Source organism: Aptenodytes patagonicus, chromosome 3 (genome assembly GCF_965638725.1).
Source record: "Aptenodytes patagonicus chromosome 3, bAptPat1.pri.cur, whole genome shotgun sequence".
In the NCBI taxonomy this organism is placed as follows: Eukaryota; Metazoa; Chordata; class Aves; order Sphenisciformes; family Spheniscidae; genus Aptenodytes; species Aptenodytes patagonicus.
This window is the reverse complement of record NC_134951.1, coordinates 29049603-29072043: the sequence shown is the minus strand read 5'-3', so window position 1 is coordinate 29072043 and position 22441 is coordinate 29049603. Positions and strand designations below refer to the sequence as shown.

The 22441-nt window shown below is 35.6% G+C and overlaps 1 protein-coding gene across 1 annotated transcript in view; it reads left to right on the top strand.

The window, feature by feature from the left end:
• The window catches only part of HMGCLL1 (3-hydroxy-3-methylglutaryl-CoA lyase like 1), an 83376-nt gene that overhangs the window by 28853 nt on the left and 32082 nt on the right, over positions 1-22441 (top strand). The window contains exons 4-7 of the mRNA XM_076332963.1: positions 1464-1559; positions 3374-3522; positions 16682-16745; positions 21250-21438. Coding sequence (XP_076189078.1) covers positions 1464-1559; positions 3374-3522; positions 16682-16745; positions 21250-21438 — 498 coding nt within the window. The remainder of the gene's footprint in view (positions 1-1463; positions 1560-3373; positions 3523-16681; positions 16746-21249; positions 21439-22441) is intronic.

The following is a 22441-nucleotide window of genomic DNA, read 5'->3' as shown; positions in this document are numbered from 1 at the left end:
TAAAAAACTAAGGCATTACTGGATGTTTTTTTGTGAGGTTATCAGATATGTTAGGTGGTCACACTGATTTAGTTTATGTAGAAGTAATGACAAAATTTGCTTTGTGCCATCACTTGTTTCCTAATGAGAAATGAGCTGTGTCTGGCTATAAGACATTTTTCATACCATATATCCACTTCCTTATAAATACATGTTGGGCTTACATTTGAGGAGGCATACATGTATTTTTCTGATATTTTTAATTCACTCATTTTCATAGTAGGAAACCAGTGACAAGAAGATTCCAGGTTGCCAGTAGTATTGTCACTTAATAATCTGGTATAATTTAATATCACATATTTAGAATCCTGGTACTGCAAATCTATCAATAAAGTATCCGTTGAAAATAAGGAGTAACGAAAGCTTTGTAGCTCATATATCTTTTCATACGGTACTCCTCAAATGACTTTTCATCAGTGTGGAAAGAATCAGAAATCCAATTTAATACTTTTTGCTTTGAAGATTTGCTTTTATGAGAGCTGATTTAAAAAGCATTTAAAATACACTATTCATTTTTTAAAACTCAAAATCTGTAAGACATGAAATATGAGGGATATGTTTTATTAACTGTATTGTTTTCAGGCATGCACACCATTAAAAAATAAACTCATTTTTCCTCTACTTCTTTCAAGAAAATGTGCTGTCTACAGTTTATTACATGAATTAGTCTTTGATCCATCTTCTTGATTAGTACATAGAGTATATTTAATCTTGAGTGAGAAAAGTGTAAGAATGTCTTAAAAAGGCAGAGTTTCTTTTGTGAGAGGAGATTAAGGAAAACAAATGCTTGAATAAAGTAAAGGTCTTTGACTTTTGCTATAGTAAAGAAGTATTTTCTTCTTTTGAAAGAAAATTCTAAGTATATTAAAATGTTACACTGAGCAGAGAACTGGATTTTGCTATATTTTTAAGGATAGGCTTGTGATTAGCCTTTTCAAATATGCAGCATTGAGTAATTCAGGTTCACTTTTGCTTAAGATTGTGAAGTTGCATTTTTCAGAGTGCTGAAGTTTTCAACATTTGGATGGTTTTAAAATGTCAGTTATTCTGTTAATTCCACCTATTGAGTCCATTGAAGTAAGTTTAAAGTTGCAATAACAGTTGATGATCAGCATGATCACAAGTCTATCAATTTATGATGCAAATTATGTTTTTATAGATACACACAAAAAGAAACACCGTAGAAATCGTAGCCCCAATTCTATATTCATATAGAACTGGAAAGCTTGCAACTCAAATACTCAAAAGTTAAGAAATCAAAAAAGAAGTGCTTGTACAACATCAATTTAACCCCTTTGTTGCTACACTTTTTGTATGAACTGTATACCTAATGAAGGCAAAAACACAATCTAAGCCAATTTCTGCTTAGCTATATAAAATCAGAAAATAACTGCTGATCAATACAAATTATTTATATATTTTAGATGGCGGATCACAAAGAAGTGATGAGGGGCATTGAGCGGCATCCTGGAGTCCAATATCCTGTTCTCACGCCTAATCTTCAAGGTTTTCATTCTGCTGTAAGTGCCTTTATAGAAGATGTCCACAATTATCTCTTTCATGTTTCAGACACTTTCAGTTCAGTACCATAAACTAGCTATTTAATGTCATATAACCTGTCCTGTTAGAACTAAGCTATAGTTTTTTTAATTAAAAACTCTTCAGTTTTCATTGTGAAAAATGGGCAAATTCAAAGATTGATGTTAAGGTTTATATATTCATATTTTAATGGAAGTATTGATCGAACAGTCTTTGCAAGTTCCTATAAATGATGCTTGTGTATAAAGAGAAAGACAGTTCCTTCTTTGACTTTTTGGTCCTAGAAAAGTTTCTGAAGAGTGTCTTCTTATTGGAAGGTAGCGAAGAAGAATGAGTAAGGAGTTAATTAAATGAAAATGCTTTATTGGAATGTGTTAGATTTCTTAAATTCTGCAATTCATTTTGGTAGGGTTTGACAGTTTAAATTATTTCAGTTCATACAAAATAAATACTCAAAATTACAGACTCGAAGTGTTTGGAATTGCAAAAATGGAGCAGTTCAGTCTTCTTAAAACATATACATTGATAGTCAGATCTTTACACTTTTCTGTTTTCTGAAAATTTTTCATGTTTCTATGCTTTTGTCTTGATATAGGACAAGCTGTATTTGGAAAGCATACTGCTTGATGGACATTTGTGGTGTAGTCTATCATTCAGTTTCTATACTGCATATGAGATCTCTGTTAAGACAGAATCCTGTATGTAGGCGCATTAACTATCAATAGTCAGATTTATAGTGCCACAATTTTGTGTGCAATGGTAGCTTGTATGAGTTGAATTAAATCTCCTATATCTCTATGCCGTATTTAGTGATATAATGAAAGGAAAACAATGCAAAAATAGTTGTAGGTTATTGCTGAGTCCTTTCTTGCTGCTATTTTTTTTTTCTTCCCTCTATTTGAAAGGATATTTGTTCCTGTAAGGGTTGCTGAAGCTTAGACATTATCCTGCAGAAGCAGAGAGAAAAGGCAAAAGCTCCGTTCTTTTTCATAGAACAAGTATTATTCTTACTGGAGAGTGAGAATTAATTAATTAGCTATTATCCTAAGCTTAAATGTTTTCTTCTGCTATCATTTAGCTTTCAGCATTCTAGTTTGCCTCATGTTAGTTGATTTTACTGAGTACTGAGGTACTGAGTACAAGCTCAGGCTAATTGCCCCTTCAGTGAAGTCACCACATTTACACATTTTCTAGACTGGTATTTGCTCTGAGACTTTTTCTCAGCAGACTCTCATGTACATGTTTTCCATATTATCCATATCGACTATGACACCAAGACCAATGGAGCTCTTGATCCTAGAGTTGGCTCTAACAAGGAAATCCCTGTTGGTTATTGTTGCTGCTCTAGGCACGTGCAGGCACAGAGCTTTCCTAAGCATGAGAATGACTTCCTGGCGTTCATGAGGAACAGGCTTTGTACAGAGGATGGATATTTCAGAGTTGTTATATGATCTTTTCCTTTTCTGAAAAATGAATATAAGTGTCAATCATTGTTATTTTCGTAGTTGGTTATATGATTTCCTACGTCTTAATACCTTTATCATTTATCACTTTAAAAAGATGTTTACCTAATTGATAAGAAGAGGAAGGAAATATGCCATAGTGAATGAACTCAAAGTTTGATTCAATCTGTTTTTATGCAATAGATTTAAAAAAAATTGGAATTAAACTTACATTTTAGATATGGATGATATACTTACAGTGTACTTTAAAATTCTAGAATGTTGTACAGAATTAAATGCTTAATCTTTTAATACAGTGTTATGATTCTGTTTTATTGAAATGTATTTTTCAGATTGCAGCAGGGGCTACAGAAGTCTCAGTATTTGGTGCAGCATCTGAATCTTTTAGCAAAATGAATATTAATTGTTCAATTGAAGAAAGCATAGAAAAATTTGAAGAAGTTGCTAAATCGGCAAGGAATATGAATATTCCAGTGCGTGGGTAAATATAAAGATTCTTAAGTAATACAGAGTTATTTGAGTCGCTGTTACAGAGGTTTTTTTGTACCAGTAGAAAAGTATACTACCAAATTTTTACATTTTAGATGAATTGAAATAATAGTCTTGTCATTTTTTTTAAAAGATTGAATAAATTTAGTAATTTTGCTCTATGTTTTGTAACTGCTGATGGTGACTAGTTTTCTCTGGAAATTGAAAAAAAATAAGCTGTGTATATAAACATACCCATTTTATTATACAAATTTATTTTTATCATGACAGATGACAGAATAAAATTTATTTTGTGCTGCTGAGAACACATAAGATGGTTGCCTGCACCTTACAAAATACCCTGCATACTTTTATTTTATCATAGTATTGATAATATATCACTTCATACACTGTAGAATCAAGGTATAAAAGTGATAGAACAAATTTACTCCTAAGAAAAAAAAAGTTCTTGATAGAAGTTATTCTGAAAACTCCAGGCATTGGAGTGTTTGGTGTCTCTAGCATGAAACTCTGGAATTGTCCAGTATTTATCTTTCTCTAGAGTACCTTCTTTTAAACTTGAAATAATCCTGAATGGCACTCGCCCTTGAACGGTCTTTCTTTTTCATTTCCATTTTCTTTTGCATTACACAGAGCTACTTATCTAAGACTATTTGTGAAGGTCCTTGTGAATGCAAAAAGGCTTACACAGATTCAAGGAGAAACTCAACAGTGAGATTCATTTTGGATTACTAGTAATACAAACTACATCATGCTCAGAAAATACCTGGACTTGAAAATAGATAGAGGTAGAAACCTCAGAGACTAAGTGCTTGAAAACCTGTCTGAGAATAAATACTGGGATCTCCCTTTCCTCCAGAAATAGTGATGAGGTAATGCTACTGCTCACTTTTTGCACAATAGTGTGGTAGTTTGAGCATTTGCCTTGAGAAAGGGAGATCTGACTTGTAGTTATACCTCAGCCTCAGAGGATCACAGAATAACACAATGGTTTAGGTTGAGAGGGACCTCTGGAGGTCATCTTGTCCAACCCGAGGATTTTAACACACACACGCATCCAACCAAGGATAGCTCATAAATGCTTGGGTCCTTATTCCCTAGCCTGGTTATAGGTTTCAGATGGAAAATCACTGAATAGAGAAGTAAGAACTTTCACTGTATTAAGAAACAATAACTTGTACCAGAGTTTAAATACTCTACCTAGCTGCTAATCTGTCAGGTAGAGTCAGGGTTTGCCTTCCTGAGCAACTTCTCTTATAAGACGTCTGTTTGTTTAAAAGGTCTCTGCCACCACTGTTTGCCACATTTTTCTGGAACTAAATTGTGAGCTGAGAATGTAACTAGCAATTTGAGTTCTCCAGGAGGATTAAGCTCAGGGATATCTGAATGTTAGTTCCCAGATAGGTGTGGATAAGGGAATAGGCAGTCAATTCAGAAAAGACAGCATGTGTGTGGCAACAAACCTTAGGCACTGGTGAACGTTTTTACACTAAACTTTTGTTTTCTGGTTTTCTCAGATGTCTAGGCATGTCAGGCAATATTTTCTGATTCATATTCCCGTATTTCACTAACAAAATTCAACCAAATGGCACAATAGAGGCAACCAACCATCAAGGGAATCCTCAAAGCTTATGCATTGTATATGTTTTCGGATAGCTATGGGTGTCAACAAATGGACTTTGCAACTAGTCCAGAAGATGTAAACTGCAGGTGATGAAGAAGTCCCTGTGATGTACTTTAGATTGTTGTTGGAGCTTAAGATGTTAACTTACCTTCTGTGCACTAGTTTTCACATGTTTAAGAAAGTGGCAACCTGCTGCTTTTTTTTCCACAGATTGCATTTCTAAGGCATTTGTAATACACCAGTAGCAGTTATTCTGGCGTTGATACAATGATGTGATGGAAATGACTGTTCCCATGATAGGATTCTACAACATTCCCATACATTTATTGTCTACTATCTGATGAACTGTGTGTGGCAGGTTTTCTTCTGCACACAGCAGAAAAAAAATGAGAAAGCAGCAGGATAGGAAGGCACGTACAGAGAGGAAGGAGTAAGAGGCAGAAAATGGTCAAACAGAAGCAGAGCACAAAAAAAAAAAAAAAAAAATTAAGAATAAAAAGAAGGAAAACAAAGCAAGGAGATACAAAGAGAGGAGTATCAAGAACCAGGTAATGAAGCAAACAGAAAAACCAGCAGTACAGTGATGAAGAGAAATGAGATAATTGAACTCAGAGAAAATACAATCAGATTATGTTTTAAAAGTGCTTACTTTGTGCATCTGGTACAAACATCTGTGATTTCACTTCAGTATGCAAACCTAGGCAAACTTCACACAGTACATGCAGGACAATTTTATTGAGTCTGTCATACCAGGTGCAGTATGTTACACAACGCTTCAACAGTGGGCTGCTTAATATCAGATATGTTACAAAGTGAACAGATTCAAAGTCATGAATGAAAATGATGTAAGTTCACTCCAGCTATAGCTTTCTTCCTTAGGCTTACAGGTCTAAGAAAAGTGAATGATTCAGAAGTAGAAAGCCATTGACAGAATAATTTGATTTGTGGGATTGTAACCGAGTAAAGAATCCAATTAGAGAGGATAAGTATGTTGAAGAGAAACTACATTTATGTTTATGTCACAGGATATTAGCTTGGGAACTAATTTATCCAGTGAAAATTGGAGATTGAGGCATCAGGAGATAAGATGCTGGACTGAAGTTACATTTCAACAAACCAAAAATTTTAGGAGAGGACTGTCTGGTATTTGTCCAGGGGGATCGAATATAACTCAATAATAAAGTAGCTAGTTTGCTAAAAGTCTGCTGAGAATCTAAATTGCAGAATATGGAGCCTTATTCCATAACAAAAAACCCTAACTGAGGTAATAATTCTGAGTATTTAAACCATCCATTGAACATGGATTTCAGTATATGAAAATATTGAAAAGAAAGTTTTGAGCATGCTAATAAGTTAGAAGATAAAAGAGAACTGGTTAACACAATCTGTTTGGACTTCGAGTGCACTTTTAAAAAATCCCTCCCAGGGAGATTTTGAGGAGGCAAAATAGTAATTAATGAGAAATAAAATGTTGCTATGGATCAGAGTCTAGACAAATATGTTTTCAAGAGAATAATTACCAAGTATTGTGATACACTGAGTCTTGTTTCCTGCATGTTCATACTCATTCAGATGCACTCCGCATGGGTTGCAGAGTTACAGGAATCTGTAGGAAGCACTGAGGTGAAATGACTGCTCAGAAATAATAATAATAACAAAGGATTGTTTAGTGTCCATCTACCTCAGTACTTTCTTTTAAGCTCCAGTGTACTGTCTTTTGTTGCGTAGAATTCTGAAGACCAGAAAAATATAGCAGGAGCATGAACATAGAAATGCAGAATTCAGAAAGACTTTTTTTTTTAATGGTAGGTCTCTTAGCAGTTGAACAAAGCTCTAGAAGGTGGACTTAAAACTTTTAATTAGTTAAAAAATGAAAAAATACCCATAAAGAAGCAGCATCAATTTTGAATGCCAAATCCAGGAAGTAAATAAATCTGTTTACAACATTTCAGCTGCTTGTGATGGGGAAGATTATGGAAGCAGACTGTCATTTTCAACTTAATTCTAGAAGACTGAACCATAATTTACTCTGGTACTAACCAAACAAAAGCCTGCACTACTACAGGGAATTCATTAGGACTTGAGTGGAAGTAGTTCATTAGTTCCCAAATATTGCAGTACATTTAGAAGACTTGTGGAGTTTTACATTGTATTTAACGAGATAAAACACAGGGCTTCTCTTCCTCGATGAAAAAAGGTGTGGAAAAGATAATCAGAAAGTAAAACTTAAACAGAGATTTCATAGACTTACTCAGTGCAATCAAGGTGACTTTTTCCTGGAGATAAAACAAATCAAAAAAGAATTAGCTATCAAAGCCTGTGATTTATGATCTTGATTTATGATCCCATATTTAGCTGCTACTAAAGAAGCTGCTTTTAGTAACAGATAAAATAAATGGCATTTTTATATGCCAATTCCATGCAAAATTCTCTAAATGCTGAGAAAGTCAAGGCTTTGTGGCAAGTTGTTCTTTATGCCATTTTCTTTATGCTTATATCCTGATCTGTAAGTATCACATAGAGGAGTCAAGCAGGGGCGGAAACTGACAGTTTCAGAAACTGAAATTTGGGAGTTTCTGCTGAATGACCTCAAACCCAGCATTTTGGAAACAAAAGGATGGGATGTTACATAATTCATCAGTTGACATTCAGTATTTAGAATTGGTGCTCATGGTTTGACTGGTGGTTATTTAATTTCAAGGAGAAGATTAGTTTCAGGTTTTATTTTGTTGAGTGGCTTCTATTTACTGAAAATAATTATATATTGTTTACAACTATTGTTGTAACATGAGGCAAATCTGAGCATGACCACACAACAAGTCTGAGCTTGTCATCCTAAATCTGCTTGTAGTTACTAGAGGAAAATAGACAGCCTTCAGTCTATGATTTATCGTATGTGCTTTTTAAAGTACTTGCCTTAGGATAAGATGAACCACTCCCCGGATGACCCATCCTTTTGGCTGCAAAGGAGCTTGGGTCCTATCCTACGTTAGTCATCCTATAGATGGCCTATCTAAGGCATAGGCTGTAGATGATTATCTTTGACATCAGAAGTGGGAACAGATGAATCCCATCCTACCTGTGCATAGGCTAAGGATTAGCACCTTGTAGTTTATGTAAATGACAATAGATATTAGAAATGTATTAATAGGCTTTGTGCTGCAAGGTAACACAAAATGAAGCTATGGACTGTGTGGACAAAGATTTGTACTCTGTGCACTGAGAATCAACGTTTTGTTTTTAATCACCCTTTTAGAGATTGGCTACTTTTAAAGAACCATGGCCAAAACCTGCAGCCTTTGCTCAAGCAAGCTCCCAGAGCTACACATTTTGGTTTCTAATACAAATTTTGTAGGCTAAATATTTTGCTTGAATTACTTAGGTAATAAAAGTATTAATATGCATAAATTGTATTTATATTAATTTCAATACAGAGTTTTTTTTAATACAGTGCTTTCTAAAGCACTGTTATTGTTTAAAGTGTTACTTATTTGCAGGAAATGGATAATTTAGTGCCTTGCCCTAACTCCTTATTTGTGCAGTTGAAAAATACTTCCAAAAATAATTTTAGGGGGTTCAAATTTTATTTCCTATTTTTATTGGCAATTTAGAATTTATGTAGTGAGCATAAATCATTGGCAATCCTTGAATCTTATGAAAAATGCACTCAAACAGTTGAAACTAAACTTTAAGCTTTTGCATGTCTTACTGTTGCTACAGCTGCACTAACATTGACTCGATCATCATCCAGAAAATTTGTGTTGTCAGCTGTCACATTTAAAATCTGTAGCACAGTACACAGTTTTCTAAATGTTTACTAAATTAGTTCAAATATTTATGAAGAATTGAAATCTTGTGTATGGTCTTAGAAGTTAGACTATTTATTAGCGTCATAAAAGGTTTTTTGTTTTTTTTTTTTTTTTGTACACGCATAAAAACTTTACAATAACATCTGGGACACATTCTGTGAAGACACTGAGCCAAATCAGTTATAAACTGTGTGGTCAACTAATTACTACTATGCATATTTTGTATGTGAAATGACACAAAATACTGCTGGTTTTAGAATTGCATATTTAATGCATAATTCAGGTACTATTAAAAATATCACAACTTTTTTAGTGATTAAAAATGAAGCCTAACAGCCGGGATTGTTGAAAAGCTGTGGCAGATGGTAATTGCAAGTAGTGACCTGGATTGTGTTTTAATTTAAATGTATTTTTAGTGTACATATGAAGAAAATGTTAAGTAAATTCTGATTAAGCTAGATTCTTCCAAGTTAATGTGTTCCAAAATTTAAAAAGACACAGAAATAAATTGCAATTAGTACAATAGACCAGTAAGGAAGTAAGGACTTGCGTTTCCCCCTTTTCCACAAATGGTACTTCACTGCCTACTTTGTGTCCTGTGTCAGTGAAATAAAGTCAGACTGTCTCCCTCTGAAACATTCAGTTCTGTATAGGACTGTCTTAGCCCTAATACAAATTAACTGGGAATATAAGAGCTGAAAGGTTGTAATTTTTTTTTCTCTACTAAAAACCACTTCTCCATGACCAGCAATTAAAAGCTGTATTTATGTCCCAGTCCTGAAAAATTTTCATGTGAATAGCCCTTTTGAGGCCATTTGGACTATTTGCATGTGCAAATGTGAATGTGTATGCAAATGTTTAGTGTTAGAAAAACAGATGCAAATGTTTGCTGTAAAATAACTCTAGAAGCATTTCCTTACAAAGCTTCTGCTTCATAAATTAAAGCATATGTAATCACACATTAATTCTAAACTGGTGTATGTAATTCCCTTGTTTATAGTCCTATGTCTTTTAAGAATGAGCAGTATGGTGAAGTTCACAATACATAAAAGCATATTGAAATGTATCAATATTTGGCTTACATCTGTGTTTGTATAGAACTCAACTACTGGTTGATATACTTGAAAAATAGCAATATTTTTTGCTACGACAAATAGATACCAAACAAACAATGGTATACAATATTATTATTATTACCTTTTATATTATATCATAATAAAGGTTACAGGTTACAACATATATAATCCCTTGTTGATTATAGGAAATAGTTATTGTTTTACTTTGATGGTAATACACAATTTAAGACACAAAATAGTGGAAACTTAAAGAGAAAGAATTGATTTTAGTTATCTTGTGCTAGTGATATTTGGATTTATTTTGAAAAAAAAAATACATGTGGAAGAACACATCAGTTTTTATTTTGATATACGTTATAACAAGTAATTCTGGAAACTAATAATGAAGTCTGTTTTGTTTATAAAGAAGCATCCTGATTAACTGAAAATTTTGATTATCAAGACAATCTGATCTTTTTAATTCAGTCCAATGATGCTCTTTTTTTCTTTTATTACAGTTCATCTTAAATACCTTACTTCAAGATATTTGGATGGCCTTACAATACTGTATTTTATTTACCTAATTAGAAGTACCATGACATAAACTCCAACAATTCAGTTTTGCACAAATCAATACAGTTTAAAGCTGCATATGTTTTACAAATACAGACAGAAACTTTGAACTCATATTTTCTGGTATTCTGGAATACTTAGGGCTGGAGTACACGTTTTTTTTCGAATTGCTTTAAACCCCCATTTTTAGACTACACTGTGTAGTTTAGCATAGTCACAATTATATTGATAATAGGGTAATTTATACCATTATCACTTCTCTAGACAGTAAAACCAATCTAACACCTTCATGTCACTGTAAGTGAGCCTATGTTTGAGACTATGGGAACAACAAAATGTAGATGAACATTTAATAGACTTGGAAGCAACACATTTTAGTATGCGAATGGTAAACAAATCTACGGGGTTACACAGCATTAAGCCAGCTGGTCACAGTCCCCTGGAGAAGTTTGAGAAGCCGGAGATTGCTGGGATGTGGGCACTCGGTGCATTTCTCTGTACTGGGGACAGGTTAAGAAAAGGATGTAGGAGCCATTGTATGATTCTGTACTAGATGATTGCAGTATATAAGAGGAGACATTTTCCTTAGGAATAACTTTATACCAACTTTTATCCATTTTTTTGTGCCTGCAGATAGAAAATATTATTAGTAGGCCAGAAGAGCTGCTTTTTTATTTTTTTTTTTAAAAAGAGGGGTACCTGTGGGAAGTAAAAATGATCCCTGTTTCTTCTTAAAGCATAGCGTAAAATCAGACTTGAAATGTTAGTATGAAATTAGAAGGTAGTTTGCTAATATGTTACTGATTGTTCCATGGATAATTCAATATAGTTATTAAAAGTTAAGTGGTTAAGTGGCCCTTCATTATAGTAACAGTTTTGTTCTGTTTTTAGAGAATAAGTTCTTTTCTAGAACATAGTTCACGATTTAACAGTGTTTTTTGGGCATTCTAAAAATAATAGTGAATATTATTACTATAGGATTCACTTTGAATAGCATATATATTACTTGCAACTGGGCACTAAATACATGGAGAGGTTGTTTCTTTTTTTTTTTTTTTAAATCAAATGTGGAAAAAAAATCCTGGCCTTATTTACACATTTTGGGCTTGGCTTAGAGATTCTGTTTCTGGAAGAATCTCCTTTCCCTCTTCTCTTCTTTGTATTTCCCCTCTCCTTACAGTAAAGATTGCCTGTTTTTAACAAATGGCTTCCTTTGCAAAGAGACAGAATATATCAACCTTAATATTATGAATTCACCAAATGATAGGCGCATACATTTTAGCACGAACGTCCAATAAAAATAAATACATCTGCAGTGAACATGGTAAATTATATGCGAACTTACACTATAATAATAAACAGGAAACAGCAGCATCTGAGTCTGCAACTGGCTTCTCAGGAGGCTCTGCGCTTCCAGCTGTGGTAGCAGCTGTGGATCTGGCTCTGGAACTCTTGCTGAAACAAGCTGACAAAGGGCTGATTACAACATGAAGTTCAGTTTCTGCTTGGATTCATTTTCCTTTTAACACGCTTTGGTTATGAAAAGTTTGCTCATTTACCCTGTTTGTGGTTTTATATCCTGCACTTCACAGCCATAGGGCTGGTGTGGTGATTATCACCATTCCTAGTCACCTTGATCGTGGGGACCTTATACTGTCTATACCATTTGTGGAACATTGCAATTTGGTTTTGGCTTACTGGAAGAAATTGAAAACTGCCTTCCTCTTCCTTCTCCATCCCCAGAGGCTGTTCAGCATTTTTGTCCAAAATATTACGTAGTAAAGTTGTTGGGGTTTATTTTTTTAATTGTTTTTATATGCATAGAAAACAATTTAGGAGAAGACCAAATGATACTCACCTGCAGTGAAATCTGTAGAACAGGCAAGAGACTGGGTAAACTCTGCCAGGTGAAACAAGTAGAGAACTTCTTTTTATCACTTCTATTGAAGGCAGGAATTCTGATTTCACAGAACCTGAGTGAATAAAACACCATTTACCCGTGTGTTCCTAAAGCAGCTGTATAGGTACGTTCACTTATTGTAGGTCCTTCTTTCCACCTCTGGTTGCGTGGACTCGTTTCTTGATTGCATGCTAAAGATGTAGTTAAGCTACTAAAATGTCTGGCCTTGATTCAGCAAAGATTTAAGCACATACTTAGAATTAAACACTTCCATTGCAGAGTCTGCTTTGTGAACTCCCAGATATTTGCTTCTGCTCTCATGCTGTGGAGTGTCTCTGGTGAATATCCTGAGACCAAGACAGTCTTTTTCATTACAAAGTCTTTTTTTCTTTCAGTCCTGCCATCTTTTTAGAAAACAGCTGTATTCTCCAACTTAATTGAATCTCCAAATCAAATCCCAGTTGCCCCTATAACTCATTGCTCAAACTCTTCCCTTTTTTCCCTCTGCTGCTTTTGTTCACATAGGATCTTGCTTTTCCTCCTAAGGAAAAATAGATACAGTATGCTCTTCCTTCTGTCACTCTCTTCTCCCTTCCCTCCCCTAATCCTTTCTCATTCTCCTCCACTGCCAGAGCAGCAGGAGTTTCTTGTCTACTTTCCATCTGTACCCCTTCCACTTACCCCAGTGACCCCATGTTCTGTCCTTCCTCTTATTTCTCCCCTCCCTTATTCTCTTTCTTAACCTCTCATTGTCCTTTGGCTCTTTTCCACTGCAATATAAGCAAGCATTTGCCTCTTAAAAATTGCACCTTTCACCCTACTTGGTTCTTCATATCATATCTCATCGCCTATCTCTTCTTCATTCCTAAGCTCATTGAAGGCGCTGTTTATAATTACTGTCTGGAGACCCACTTCTGTGATTCCCTCCTAGAACTCCTACACTTTGGCTTCTGTTTCTTGCTTGCAACTGCAACAGCTCTCACCAAACTCCCTGATGACAAGATCTCAGAAACAGTAGTCTATCCTCATTCTTCTTGACTTGTCAGTAGTGTTTGCTGCAGTTGACCAGACTCTTCTTTAAATTTGTGTCTTTTGTTGCTTTTTGTGGCTCTGTCTTGTTAATTTTCTTCTTTCTAAGCAGTTCTTCAGCATGTTCTTCAAAGTTGTCTCCCATTTTGGAGGGGTGCGGGTGGAGGTCTTGGGGCTCTGCTTTGGCTGGATTCTCTTGTGCTTTTAATGCCTGTAACAGGCAAACTTATCTGTAGATAACAGTTCTACCTTCCTATTGAAACCTATTTCCTCTCACTTAAGCTTATTAATTTGGAACCACGCAAATGCAATTACAAAGCATCCCACCCGGCGCTGCCTTAAGTCTAGATGTCTTGGCAGATGCTCAGACCAGACACATGATTATCTTCCCTCTTTCACATAGACATGCATATTTTCTCCTTTCATATGCTAGGCTCTCTGTACCCCTGCTAGCTCTACTCAGCCCTTGCATGCATCTGTTCCAGCTTGCGTTACTTTTTGTACAGATGACTCAAATTGTATCTCTTATTTCCAATAAGAATATAGCAAGACCTTGTCAAATGGAATTCATATTTTATGTCCTCTGTCAAAAATGCTTATCCTGATATATGTTTGGAGTGCATTTTACGCTTTTACAGCCTCATTTTAAGCATTTCACTTTCTTTGTCATTGCCATCAACTGAGTCCCATTTCTATTGCTCCTATCCTTTCTGCATGGAATCCCAGTGCTTTTTTTTTGTATTGACAGTACCAAGAAATTTAATGTTATCACCACATCTCTACTTTTTATGCCAATTCATTAAATGAAAATATTAGATAAAATTCTTTCAAGCTCATCCTTGATGAACTCCACTGAAAAACAGTTCTTTCATTCTCCACAGGACTTTGTTCTCTCTCTGGTAGGAAGTTCTTTACCTGTCAAATTCTGTCAGTAATCCCTATTTTCTCCAGTTTAATATTGAGTATCAGATGCCCAGATAGATTATATCTATCATATTTTCCTTGTTTAAAATGTCAGTCTGGTCACAATGGTGTAAGCATGCAGAGAGTTCATAATCTCAAACAGATTTGTACATTGTAGTAGGCAGATTCCTCAGGTCACCACATACTTTCGTACCCCAGCAGGCCCAGCTGAATTATGTGAGCTCAGGCGAGTTTCTGCTCGCTGGTGTGAACCACAGGGAGTATTCCCTTGTTCTCTAGATACCTTTTGGCCTGCTTTTACTTTTGTTTGCTCTACTCCATTCCAGATGTCATTCATGCCACATTATCACTACCAAATGCACGTCTTCTTGATCTAACATATGTAGCCGTTAGGAACATGGAAAGATATATGTAATTAAAGGGAACATGTGCACATACGTACTGTGTGTTTTGCATTTACTTTGTATTTAGTACTGTTCTTGCTCACTTTATAATAAGTGCTGTGGCTGATGTTGCAAAATAATTTCAGAAAAAGTCTGGGTATTCACTAGCTCTAGGCACTGTAGTATTATGTAAAAAGCAATCCTTTGGGTCTGAAATTTTTCATGCTTGGTTTCATTTGAAAAACTGTGTATGCATTAAAAAAATTAAGGAAATTATCCTGAATTGTTTTTGAGTTATGTGTCACTGAAAAGCAGGGCAATGTTTAACTGTTAACAATAGGTACTTTTTTTATCTTTAATGTAGATAAGAAAATTTAGAATTTTGAAACTTAAACAGTGACATCTAAATTGGGGGTGATATTTAATGAAGTCTATGGCCAAGTTTCAAAAACCTGGTTTTCATAATGACATACAGATAATTGAAATCATGCCTAGTAGGCATCTGGACTAAAATTATGAGCAGGATGTAATGGACCCAACCACTTTTGTGGAAACAAAATCCATTTCCATTTCTTTGTCAGGGCTAATCAAGTTCTTTTTAGGTTCAAGGTTTGCTTCATTCTTACTGCTACTTCCAGTGTGCCAACACCATACCTTCATATAAGGGATGGAGTATGTTCTACGCATTAAAATGTTGACATTTTTTTCACAATTTGTTTTTACCTGTTACTCATCCTAATTTCACATTCTATCAATCAGTTTCTCCTTCAACCGCAAAGAAACAATACATCCTTTACCCTACGGACCTTGACTACCTACAAAATGGCATCTGTTCAATCCCGTTTGCATTATACAGTGTATAATTTTACATTATATCCTTCAGTGTTGAGGGAAAGGGAATGATGGGGGATCGATGAAGGCTCTTGTTCTTCTATTAAGCAGTTGAGCAACCTCCCACTGGGACTTGGGCTCTGCCTGCCTCTGAATCTGTTGTAAATCCCTCTACAGCCACACTTACTTTGGTTTTGAATGGCTGTTTCTGGTTAGTTTAATCCTATTCCTAATCAATTTAAGATAAACAATTAGAAGTTTAATTCGAATTTCATGGCACTTAATTATCATTAAAAAAAATAAATTTAAACCAAATTCTATGTTAACACAGCATTAAGACTGAACAATGGAGGCTTGGTTGTGGCTTTCAGTTTTTGTGCTTTGTGGAGCCGATAGCTGCTGAGAGACACAGTCTGGCTTCTCAGTTTCTTCTTGTCCCAAGGCATACCTAATCTACAGCTTGCAATGGAGCTATAATTCTTACGGGGCACTGGGACAGAAATGCCAGTACAGAGATAGAGGGTGAAAGCTACCCCATTCACCACAATTCTGATGACTTATGAGGTGGTGGGGTTGTTATAAGCTGCTTGTGTCCATGTGTTGCTCTCTGTGATCCGGGTAGCTGGCACAAGGAAGAAAATGGTATCTTCCTCTGAATACCTTGTGTGGGCCAGGCAAGGCAAAACCTGAGCTGGCTCTTACAACTTCAGAAGGAAATACCAAGAAAAATTGAAGTCTCCTGCAGCAGCATTAGCTTGGCTGCATTGCCAGTCCTTTACAACTTGTGACATACATTGAGCATAAATACAGCTATAAATCTCTGTTCTGTGATTTAAAAAGAAAATTGATAAACCTGCTATTTTCATCGGATGTGATTTTAACTTTTCATTCAAATATTTATTCTATGTTGACTGGCTTAAATATTCAAAATTATATTTAAACTTTTTTTTTTAATGTAACATGGATGGATACAGATATGCATATATGAAACAGAAGCATCTTTGTGTGTTCTTTTTATTGTAGGTATGTGTCATGTGCATTGGGATGCCCATATGAAGGAAACATCATACCAGCTAAAGTGGCAGAAGTAAGAGTGAACTTCTGGCTTGCCTTTTTAATGAATCAAAAATACATTTTAAAATGTCTATGAGTAATGTTCTCTACTTAATCCTAAAAAGATCTTTAATCGATAAAATTTAAGGAAAACAAACACAAAACATAGCTAATACTAAAACTGGGTGCATAACCTCACTCAACCACATGCAGTCAAATCTAAGAAAAATAGTATGTTATGATTATTATGAGTCACGAGGAAAAATATAACGTGCTATTTCCTCCAACAAGAAGGTAAGGAAATGCTTAAGGAAATAGACTCAAGCACATATGTCAGTGGACCATGTTGTATGAGATGATTTCCAGCACAACCTCTTGCGAAGGGTATCTGCTTTTAAATCCATTTTATGCTGGCATAAGCATACTGCGCTGTCAGCCGTGAGAGCCACTGCTACAACATTGTGCTTCTGGCGAGTGTCATGTGATGGACACATGAACCAAAACTCATCCGCAACATGATTTCCTGCTACTCAACTTGCTCTACTGCTATGGTGGAATAAGCTGCACCTTCCCGCCCTGCCCCCTTTTCCCATTTAGGATAAAGGAGGAGAAAGATGATGTCTTAGTCCAGCCTTTTTTTCCAGCAGAGAAAGAGATGAGTGAAACGCAAGTGTTAAATTTTGCAGGAAGGCAAAGAGGGCGTGAAAGCTGAAATGGACAGTAGAGAAGAAAGTGGAGAGAATTCAAGAGGCACAAGGCAGAACATGCTGGCCTTCCTCCTGGAGAAAGACTTGTCTTCTCTGTTGCACTTAATCACCTACTTTTGGTGGTCTAGCAGAATCTCCAAACCACTTTTTTTTTCTTTGTAGCACTAGCAGCTAGTCAACATTTGTCTGATATGTTGTGTTCTGCATGTGTGGCTTTCGGGTCCTGTTCTCCTGCGTCGTCTTCTTCTTCTTCTACACATTCCAGATGGAACTTGTGATAATACTTCTCCCACAGCAGCCACATATACTCACACTCTTTGAAAAAAATAGCTAAATTGGAAAGTACTCAGTATTTCTAAATTAATTGGGTTTAATACGAAGTGAAAGTTAGAAGTGACACAGCTTTAGTTAGAGCGGTGATGACAGATTCAGCTGTGCTGTTGGTAAATTGCTTACTGCAATATCATGTTCCCCAACAGGCTTCTTTCCATGTGTTGCTTGTTTTTTAACTACTCTCCTTGCACAGAAGAGCTCCTTTTCAGTTTGCCAGTGGGAGTGCTACTTAAACCTGCGAACTTTTACTCACACAGTTATTTTATTTTCTGTCTTCATCCTAAGTGCCTTCTTGTGTACCAGTACACCATTGTGCATGTGTTTAAGAATAAAAGCTCCCTCATTAAAGTTATTGAGGCTCTGATTCAGCAAGCACTGATGTTTATATGGAAGCATCTGATTAGCTGTTAATGGTTTTTACATAAACACATGCACTCATCCTTTGCTGAATCAGAATTATCAAAATTACTGGCCCTGTTGCTGAACCCTTTCAGAGAGCTGCCTCTCTGGTCATCGTCTTTCTTGGGGTGGGAGTGTGTGACTCCCGTGACTGTGCGACTCCCGTGACTGTGCATTGCAATCAGCAGCTATGATTGAAAGGTTTAGACTGGTTCTTCTGCAGTCAATGACAGTGACAATTTTTTTTTTTTTTTTAAGCAAAAGATTTTTTAACCGAAGCAAAACCAATTAGGAGAGGTGGCTCATTTACCAGACTACATGCATTTCTGGCTTACTAGGTACATTACTGTTCTACACAGTTATCTAGTGAGTGCAAACTTCAGATGCCTTCAGATTTCTAGAATCCATCTGGTACATCCACATGGTTGTTTATTTAAAAAAAAAATAAAATTTTCTCACTTATTAAAATAAACTGCATAGTCCTTTTTTATCACTCTGCTTTTTCTTGAAATGGAGTCACTGTTTAACCATTTATCATCCTGTGGTTTGTGAATTTCAACCTTAGGCAGATAAGGCTTGAACGTTGTTGGAAGCACCATATAACATCCTTGAAGCCAGTTGTGTTCTCCATTGTCTTCCAGTCATATATTTGGCTGTTTTTATCTTTCTGCCTGCTTCTTTCTCTCCTTAGCTTCCTTTAAACCTAGAGAAATGAATTCATGTAAGTATTATCCATCATACAGGCTGTTCAGGCTACAGAAAATGTGCCTATTTTATTTGAATGCTGTTGGATTATTACAAAGTTTCCCTTTACAGCACAAGGACTGCAGTGAGTTTTTATGTTGTTATTTGCTTAAAATCATCTGTAACTCGATTATGACCTTTTGTATTCAGTTTAAGAGTATAGTTTTAGATATTATTTCCAGCAGTAGGATTGTTCACATGCCTAAGGGGTTGCAGTGTTGGGTCACCAACTCCCATTTTGATCAATGCCTGGTGTCAGGGCAGTGGTCCCAAGGGGAATAGCGCAAGACTCATGCATAGTAAAACGGCTCAATGGTGCAGAACACAACCCCGTTCAATCAACAAAGCTGCAAGCTCGTAATCACATTCTGATTACACTGACAAAACAGTGTGTTCTCTTCTCCCCCACCCTCCTCCCAAAAATCCACGTAGAAAACTTACAACACTATAACTAATGGGCTGCCTCCTACTATGGTAGGATAGAAAATCCAATATGAAAAACTCTCATTCAGCTTCCAAGCATGCACATTCTTCTTGAAATTAAATATAGATCTCTTCTTAAGGGTCACTTTAAGGTTAGATCATGACAAGTCAGTGATGATGCTCAGCTTGTTAGCAGAGCTTCCCCCTTTCTTCTTTCATCTTTCAGAACTTTATTTTCAGAAGCTGAAAGACCTAAGGACTGAGCATGGGAAAGAAGTGAATGCAACATGATTTCTAGCAGTTTATGTAGTCTCTTTGTCATCACTAAAATGCTCATCTAGAAAAACTTTGAATCATGAATGAAAAAGAACATGACAAAAAAATGCAGTCTGTTTCTTTTACCCTGATCTTAAACAAAAACTGAAGTTTGGGGATTAACTAGAGGTAATCTACCACTAACTGCAGATGATTTTTTTTTTCTTACAACAGTAGTCCAGTTAAAACACCTGCCCTGTGTTGATGATATAAAAATATGCTGCAAGATAGAATCTTTTTTGCAATCTGGTGAATGTCCCTTTCTAAAAGCATGTATTGAATTTATGTTGATGTGAACCAGGGGCTCTTTGACTTTAAAGCAGAAAGAGTTTTCCTACCTTTGCAATAGTCATAGCACTTCCAAGCTTTAAGCAGAACGATTCAGACTACTTGAAGTTCTTTTTCAGCTGTTCTTTGAATTAAGTGAACAGCAATATTAATCCAGCACTTCCGAGACTGCTGGTGCAGCACTTTGTCAGCTTCCTCAGACATATTCACAGCAATCCCACTGATGAAGTCCTGGAATTGCTTTAACAGCAGAGTGCAGTGCAACTGAAGATGTTTTGGAAAAGGGTCGTATTTTTTCATTTCTAAACAGTTAATTTCCAGTTTGGGATTCTGTTCCAGTGGAGTGGTCTTTCAGGATTGCTGATACACAGTGGGGAAGGCTAAAGGGGACAAACATACTTAGCAACTGAAAATAAGGTGAAACCCTTTTCAAATAAATTCAACAAAATTAAGATGCAAAGATCCTACATTCAATTTCTAAAGCAATACCTTTGGTGCAAACATAATTTTGTGCTTCCGAGTGTATGTCTCTCCATACAAACATTATGAAGCCAGACTTCAAATCTCTTACTCATACAAAGAACTCCTCAAAGACGTAACTCCAGAAACATTTAGGGCTCTACTTACATAAGCAAAGAACTATTTGTATAGGGTTTTGTTTGGTATTAAGAAAAAATTTAAAACTTAAGGACTAGAATGTTAATTAAGTTACAGTTTTGCTTTGTTAGTATTTTAATGTTTGATTTCATGAAAAGCAAGCAAAATTAATATTAACTACAACATGTTAAAACTTCAGTTTTCATTGATGTTTTCAGTGCCAAGAGAAAGGAAAATCAGGCTTCTTGTTAATTATTTATTGTCTTAGTTCAGCCATGTTCTTGGCTCCATGTAGTAAGCAAACAAAAGGGCAGGTCTTTACCCTGCACAACTTGTAAGCTGGAAAGTACACGGAGAAAACCAAACAGCTGGGAAATCCCCAGAGGGAGGAAAATGTTGGGAAAGGGCTTGACAGAAACTTAATTCATAGTGTAAAGTCTTGCTTATTTGGATTCTGTGGGAGAGTCAAAAAGCAAGTTTTTGATGGATTTGGCTTGGTTGATTATTCCATGTACAGAAGCAGAACTATAAATTTAAAATAAGAGGATCTATGGGACGTTCTTCTTGGGTGACAATTTTCAAGAATGAATAGAGGGTTTCTGATACATAGGTCCACCTCGGTGGGTCAAAACCTGAAACCTGTACAGAAGTGTGTCCTTTTTAATGTATGTTCTTGACCCTATTTTATATTCTTTCATCTTGACCTTTTCATGCTTCTCTGTTTCTAATCAGGTATCTAAACGGCTGTACAGTATGGGCTGTTATGAAATCTCTCTGGGGGACACAATTGGTGTGGGGACTCCTGGAAGTATGAAAAGAATGTTGGAAGCTGTTATGAAAGAAATTCCTCTGAGTGCTCTTGCTGTTCACTGTCATGACACGTATGGCCAGGCGTTAGCCAATATCCTCACAGCCATACAGGTAACTCAGGTTCTTATTTTATAGATACGATAGTAGTAGTCTTAGTTTAATTCCAATGCACAATTTTAAAAAATTACAGCCTTAAAGAAATTACTAGAAATGGAAAGAGGCACTCACTAAACTCCCAGAAAGTATTGCTCACACATTGGATTGTCTACAGGTATTACTGCTGTTGCTTTTGCAAGAAAATTTCAGTTCTTACCTACTTATTACCTTCAATTCCATACAAAATCACTGAGAAACAGTGGTGATTATTATATTCCATTGATTTTGGATGAATGAGGGAGCTAAAGTATAATTTTTTTCTGATGTCTCAGATTCCACTTTTCTTAGGAACATCTGTACGTTCATTGTTCACTAAACTAAAATTTCTATTTTACAGAGGTGTCTAAATATAAAATAGAATAATACATAATTACATCTTGATTTCAGATGGATAAATCTAAATTATTGGCAATTATGTACACAGACAGAGTGGTCTAGATAATTTTATCACCGTTAACATGCCTTCAGTATGCTTTTTTGTTTATCAGTTATACCGTCCAAATAAGATTAGCAACAACTTTATATCCTATTTAATCTTCTTTCAAATCTGTGGCTAAATAATCAGAAATAGTTAATTTCCATAAGAGAGATTTTTCCTTTTGTGTTTATATATTTTTTAAAATAGGACACAATACAAGAAACAGACTACAAGTTCTAATGTAGTTTTTGTAACGATATAATCTTGAAAAATATCTTAATGTGTATATGCATTCCTAAGGAGACCTATTTTTACTAAATGTTACAGAATCAAAACCTGTTTAAAAATCGTAGGCCTTTATTGTTCTATTTTATACTTAATGGCATCTTCTGCTTCCTTGCAACTCAGGCAGCCATTTTTAAGGTCAACTTTCCTTTGTCCTGACTTGTTATTTTGGCAGAGCTCGTATTATGTTGTTCAGAAATAACAGCAGTGTGTTAACATTAGTATTAGTGATATAAGCAACAAGAAGGAACAGGG